Below are 7,510 nucleotides of genomic sequence, written 5' to 3' on the forward strand. Positions count from 1 at the left end.
GGCCCCCCCCCCCCCGCCGCCGCCGCCGCCGTGAAAACAATGGCCACCACTAGCAAATCCCTAGCACCCATTTTGGCTAGAAAAAGAAAAAGAGATAATAGTAGTACTAAGCTTGAAAGCAAAGCAAAGGCAAAAGCTATAAGGAGCTTTTTTTTTTATCACTCTCAAGAAAGAGAGATATATGTAGTACTATTTTTAGTTGGGGGTGGGGGTGGGGGGCTTTGGGAATATAACATTTAACATGAGGATTTTTTCCTCCAAAAGGGGTGGGGGTGGGGTTTGGTAATGGGTGGGTAATTAATTTAGGCGAGAGTTGGATACACGATTTAAACTTTAATAATATTGATTTTTAACGTTTTAAGCGTTGGAGGTAGATTCAATAATATCCACTTATAAAGTTTCTAGAGTTGGAGGTAAATTTGAGATTAGAAATTTGTGAATTTCTGTAATGATATTCCTAGATTAATATACAGTAAGAGCTAAAAAAAAAAATTTAATCAAATATTTTACTATTTTTAAAGTCTAAACACAAATTACTGAATTTATGTGAATTTCACATGTTATTTTGTGGACCTATACTCAGGGAACTGAATTCACTTTACTTTTGTACAAGGTGAAAGTATGATCCACGAAAAGTTGATAAGTTAACTTTACTAAAATTTTAATACTAAGCTCATCATACTTATGAGAAAATAAATTAAAAGGTTAATATTTGTTAGATTTTAGTATTTTTTGAGTGACGTAGAAAATAGATAAGATTTGTCCACTCTTGAAAAAATATCTTAAGTTGAGACTCGAATAAATTATTTTTTATGAACATTGCTCTCACTTCAAACAAGTCCTAACTATCATATGCGATTCGAATTCAGATTAGTCGACCGATGAGTATGAAATGATAAATAATAAAAGAAAAACCCCCTTAAAATGTCCATGCACCTCAAGGGGTGGGGGTACGTGGGGGTTTCTTGGTAGTTTCCTAAGAAATAGGACATACGGAGTACTAAAAAAGAAAGAGGTACAAATTAAGTGAATAGTTATAATTAAGAGACGTAGTTTCAATTCCTTTTCATCTTTTTTGACTTTTTTTAATCAATTTGCCACGTACCCTTTTTTATACCTTTTATTTCAACGACTCACCATTTGGTAAAAAAAACAAAAATTGGTTATAACTCAATTATTTTTTACCATAACTCCATACCTAACATTTGCGCCTTGATTTTTTTCATTAGTTTGTACTTTGTACCGTAAAATCTTTTTATAATAACATCATATGTTTGAGCATAAAGAAAAGATAATTTTACTGATGAATATCTATGAGTATAATTTTGTTCATTACTGATTTTTCTTTAATTATTTTTGTCACTCGAAAAATAATAATAACATATTTCTTGAATAAAGGATAATTTAGATTTCTTTATAATATGTTAATATTTCTTAATAAAAACAATATTTGATATCTTTATTTCTTACAAAATTTCAAGATGTAAACTATGTTACTCTTAATATAACTGTGAGCTAGGATTTAAAATAAAGTAACATTTAAAAGCTCTAATAGGATTGGATTCGTCTTATAGAATTACATGAAATTTCGATGTTTATAATGTTACTAATTTGAAATGCATTTTCAGCATTTTTATGTTTGACGTAATTTTAGGTGTTGTAATTTGATTGGACAGACAAACTGTCACAACAAGATAACTATACACCAATTTGTAATTAAAGCAATTTATTATTTCTTTTTTATTTTTACGTGAAAATGAGCGATGTACATTTTAACGGTGTATATAAAGTGTAATATTTTGTGGTTTAAGCAAAGACAAAAAAAAGAAAAGATTGTTGTTGAAAGGATTGGATATTCCCCAATTCAAGAAGGTTCTAATATCATGCCTGGTTCAATAATTATTTCTACAAATATTTCAATTTCGATTAATGAGTGAGAAAAATAATAATATATTTTTATATGAAAAATTATAATTTATTTAATAATTTAATAAATATATTTTCTACTGTATATTTTTCTGTTGAACTAATTCAATGAGAATAAAATAGAAAATCATGTTTTATATGTAAAATTTTCATTGATTTGCATTTTTTTATGTTTCTAATTGTGTTTTTATATAACTTTTTGTCTAATTATTCTCTTATGAGTTAATTTTTGAGTTTGAGTTATACGATTTTTTTCCTTTTGTGTGTTAACAAAGCCAAAGCGGTTTCTTTGTTTTTGGAGGATGATAATACTAAAATGTTTCATATTGGTTAATAAAATAAATTGTACAAACAACAAGATATAGAGGAATAATCGGTCAGGGCTTCAAGCTTTGGAAATAACTTCTAGCAGAAATATAAGGTAAAACTACATATAATAAGCCTTATGATCTAAGCTTTTTCTGAATTCTACGCCGAGTAAGAGCTTTAGTGCACCGATCTGTCTTTTTAAGAAAATCATATTAATATATATCATTCTTCAAAAGATTTTGTTGGTGAACAAAATATGATAATATCATCTTCTTGAGGCAACTTAAAAGTAACTTTCTTCTTCAATTTCCCACTTTGTGTTCTATTCATCAACCTTTCTTCTTCTTCTTCTTCTTCTTTTTCTTCACCAATAATATTAATCTCCTCAATTTTTCTAACTCTTTCTGAAAAACTAATTCTTGGAGTACCAAACAAGTCCTTATTCATCATAGCTTCGGGTGATGAAAAACTAATTCTTGGTGTATAAAAATTGGAATTATTCACTTCATGACATGGTGAAGATACATAAATCCTTTTAGTAGTAGTTTTAGGGTTATTTATGTAATTTGGTGAATCCAAAAAACATTGGTGTAAAGATTTTTCTTGATGAAGAAGAGTACTAGTATTATTTTTAGTATTTGGTTGATGAATTTCTGAATCTTTTTGGTTGAGACAACAAAGATTTGAACCCATAATTTGAGATAATATGCTTTATCCGTTTTAGTGGTGTACATGGAGTAATCGTCTTGTTGCTGATAGATATGACTATGTGATCTCGAATTTAGAGTATCATACTTTCACGCAACTCACATGGTTCAACAAGCGATAAAGATAGAATACAAAGAATAAATAAATTACAAAATTGTCATATGGTGGATATTAAGGGTGAGAAATGAGGTGAATTAGATTTTGGAGAGGTGTTTTAAAAGTTTTTTAAGAGCGGAGGGACCTAAGAGAAGATTATTTTTTTTCTATGTTGGCTTAGTTATTGTCATAGTTTAATTTGGTGTTATTATAAGAACATATATATTGGTTGATATTGTAACTTACTGGTCTGATTAATTAATTAATGTGAGGATTGAGTAATATGTGTCAATTTAATATTTAATTGTTAAGACGAAATTACTTAAGTTTTATATAAATATCGAATACGAATAAGTATGGCTCCTTTGTAATTGATCAAGATTCTGATTCGAAATCTTAGTTTGTGATGATAAATAGAAACAAGAAAATTCTCTAGAATATATCACCCCTAAATTGGAATATACAAGTTGTGACTAATATATCAACATTAACTACTAGTTAAATAAATTTGTGGAAATTGAATATAGCTTAAATAATAAGGTGAAAGATGGTTACGTAATGCAATTCGTATTATTGATAATCTTTACCAAGTCTGAACGATTATTGATCATCAAATTTATTTAATATGTAATATTTACCTCGGTCATAAGCACAATCTAACTTTCTTAGCAATTGAAGCTAGTTTACTAGGAAAAATATGTAAATGGAGATCCTTCTTTGCTAGGACGGGGTAGTTCTTCTTTATCGGTTGAAAGACTTTAATAACTATAGCATATTAAAAATAGAGAGTTGAGGTGGTGTTTTCATTGGAGCTTCTCATTTTGTTTTGTTGAGGGTGTTGTACTTAGTGCATCATCAATCGCAATTATCGAAACACTCCTTACTTCTACTTTTATGGAGTAGAAAGATTGTTTTCGATAGAAAATTTTATCTAAAATGTTTTTACTTACAAAATTATATTTGTTAGAAAAAGCTATTGAGTCGGATTCTGATATACAAGACATTAATTATCACATTAGTTCATTAACTTATCGTCCTTCTAAACCCTACCTATAATGTATAAATAACAATTATGAGCATTCAAAAGATGGTAAATTTTACATTAATATGACGGCTAGTGTTTACCTGCTTTAATTACAAACAATATTACTAGTAATCTATATTAGAGTTTGTAAACTTAATACTTTAAACTATCTAACTCACATATCGATAATTTGACTCGATTAGAACTTAATTATTTTCTTAAAATTAGACAGTGGCATAGTAAATGTGATTGAATGAACCCAATAAATTGATACCTCTTGTCGATTAATAAAAGGCAATTGATCTTTTCAAGAACATACTATATACTTAATAATCTGATTTAAAGTAACATCGAAAAGTTCATGATTGAAAATCATAATATAACACATTTGAATTGATATAATATCCCTTGTTTTTGGGAGAAGTTTTAACACACTTTAATCGAGATTTTTTTCATAACAAATGCCTTATTTTTATGAGGCAAAAGTAAAATCTTAGTCGAATTCAATCCATTATTGGACTAGTTTGGAATCCAATCCAATCTATTGGACTGTGGACAAGTCAGCCCAACAAATATTGGCAAGGAAAGCAAATATATGATATGTACGATAAATCACTATATGTATTTTTCACATCCGATACAAATCAGTTTATATATGTATTTTTCATATTTGATACAAATCAGTTTGTATACGTAATTTTTTCTCCAAAATTTACAAAAATACAATGAATACAACATGTATCATCCTCTCTCCTCCCTCTATCTATCTACCTCGCTTCTCTCCTCCTACTATGTATTTATTTTGATACAAATCAGTTTGTATATGTATTTTTTTCTTCAAAACCCGTGAAAAAAATATAATGAATACAACATGTATTCATGCTCTTTCCTCCCTCTCTCAATTTCGCTCGCTTCTTTCCTCCTAATATGTATCCATTTTGATATAAATCAGTTTGTATATGTATTTTTTTTCTCCAAAACCCCCGAAAAATACAATGAATACAACATGTATTGATCCTCTCTCGATCTCGCTCACCTCTCTTGTCCTAATATGTATTCATTTTAATACAAAACAATTTGTATTTGTATGATCTTTCTCCAAAACCGCGAAAAAATACAACAATTACAAATGCCGTAGCAAACCTGTAGCTGTTAATAACCAAAGTGTAGTTGTTAATTGTAATTAGTGAAACATAGTACAATTAAGACGTAGAAAGTAATTTACCATAATGCCCTTTGTAGTATTTAAATTAAAAGTAGTACTCGAATATAAAAGAAAAATTTATGGTAATAAATATAACGTACAAGCCCCAAAGTTCATAGGAGAAACAAAGCATAATTTCCCTTTTGAAAATCTGTAAGTTTACTAAACCTATTTTGAATTGGATTTGTTTCTATTATTTATATAAGACGGGGGAGAGGAACATAATTCATACTTGCTTTAATTTCAATGGAGGATTTCGAAAAGACGGGTCACCATAACATGAGGGAGGCAACCTTTGTTGTTCGACAATAATTCTAAGTCGAAAATTCATACTTGCTTTAATAATGACTTACTTTGGTCAAAAATTTGGAATTAAGATTCCATAACGACGACTATCTCGAATTAACAAGTAATAGTACCAATGGTCTACCTACTTTAATCCTTCAACTTGAACTTTTCATTGAAGACCACCTTTGGTGTAAACAACGGGATAACCCATCACAACTCATATATAAACCTGACCATCACCATACTTATACTCTATCCTTTGATCTCAAACTATGCCCTTATCAATACTCCGCACACGGTGTATTTTACAGTAAACTTGAAGAAAATATCGGCAATTGATACGTAAACTTATTGAAGATGTGTTGAACAAGTGTGGTAGTCGTACTAATTGCCAATACTTGGACATAATTGTTGATATGAATGTTCAATTGGAATGGATTTGGGATGTGAGGTTAGAAGAATTACCACCGTCCTCACCTGAGACATCAATAATCGAGTTGCCGGAGAGAATGGAGATTGATGATGATCAATGTTTGAAGGATATTGATTTTGTTATCTGTAATCAACAATTGGAGGGATCGTGTGCATTCCTTGTTCACATATGTTTCATACACATTGCATTAAAACATGGTTAGACAAGAGTCATTATTGTCCTATTTTCCGCTATAATATGTCATCAACATCATAAAGTCGTTGCCGCTATAACATGTCAACAACATCAACATCATAAAAGTCGTTAATTTATGGGTAGAGTGTTTGTTTCTCGTACATTAGTTTTATATGGTGAATTAGACTCCTAAGCCCTAGCTTCATATTTTCTTTCTTTGTTTATTTTTTCAATTGCTCATGACTCATCATTGTTTATTGATTTATTTTGATTGTCTAAAACTTTTTCATTAATTTTCATGGAGATTGCGTTATAATTTGGTTCGTGATTAATTGCCTCTTTAACTTTTCATTAATTTGTTAAAGGAAAACGAAGCACTTAGCATGATAATGACATTATTTGACGCAAATATTACTTCTGAATCTAGCAAAGACATTATTATTCTTATGTTAATTGGATTTTTTGAAAACTCTTAGGTCAATACAAAAGAAGATATTACGGTTCAGACAAACATTTTACTCTTGTATTTCTACCATGTTGTTTTCTTTTTCAATTTTAGTTGATTGAATTCAGGTGTTGTGGTTCATTATTTGTAACTAAAGATGAGTAGTAAAATATCTTGATATTAGTACATATTATTAGCATCTTTATTGTGTAAAGTAGTAATATCATTGTTTATAAGAGCAGCAACTTGTGAATAGTCAAATTCCTAATTGTTACTACTTATGTCTTCATAAATATTGTGTTTTTGCTTTCCTTGAGCCAAGTGTCAAATAACCTCTCTATCTATGTTGCTGAAATTTATACCTAAAGTCTCATAATTCTTGACTTACTTAACAGTGCTACTAGGAGTTCACTCTGTCCAATTTACCGTCGTCTGTCCATCAACATAAGTCATAAAACATAATCAATGCACATAATAGATCATCTCAATCATGTAAATTTAAACCTAAAATCTCATAATTTCCGACTTACTTAATATTACCCGCCTTATGTTTTGTATCCCTTGACATTCACTTATCCTTATATTAGGTCACATGCAATCATAAAATGTTTATTTATTTATTAGACGTATATTATTATTATTTTCATTATATAGAGAGAGAGAATTGAACCTATATATAAGTGGAGAAATGAGCTTGGCTTTATCATTACTTGAGATTCAATGTATCTAGACAGAATTTCAAGTTCATTGAACTAGTTCAATATTAGTATAGCAAAAATTATGTGAAAGAAAATGATAAATTAATTGCCATTTTAGTACAAGCATTACATCTTCAACTTTCCGCATCTACGCTCACTCTTGCGTAGGGGTGACAAATGGACGGATTGGATCAAATTAGTGCGG

The 7,510-nt window shown here is 29.5% G+C and overlaps 1 protein-coding gene across 2 annotated transcripts in view; it reads right to left on the reverse strand.

Annotated features, from left to right (window-relative positions):
• Positions 1–182, reverse strand: part of LOC102600701 (basic blue protein-like) — a 2,956-nt gene extending 2,774 nt beyond the window's left edge. Inside the window, exon 1 of one of the 2 annotated variants that reach the window (XM_015310915.1) lies at positions 19–182. In XM_015310915.1, coding sequence (XP_015166401.1) covers positions 19–71 — 53 coding nt within the window. In that variant the 5' untranslated portion in view covers positions 72–182. The remainder of the gene's footprint in view (positions 1–18) is intronic. The other variant, XM_015310916.1, reaches the window with a different exon arrangement.
• Between the last annotated feature and the right edge of the window lie 7,328 nt (positions 183–7,510).

Source organism: Solanum tuberosum, unplaced genomic scaffold, assembly GCF_000226075.1.
Source record: "Solanum tuberosum cultivar DM 1-3 516 R44 unplaced genomic scaffold, SolTub_3.0 scf00148, whole genome shotgun sequence".
In the NCBI taxonomy this organism is placed as follows: domain Eukaryota; kingdom Viridiplantae; phylum Streptophyta; class Magnoliopsida; order Solanales; family Solanaceae; genus Solanum; species Solanum tuberosum.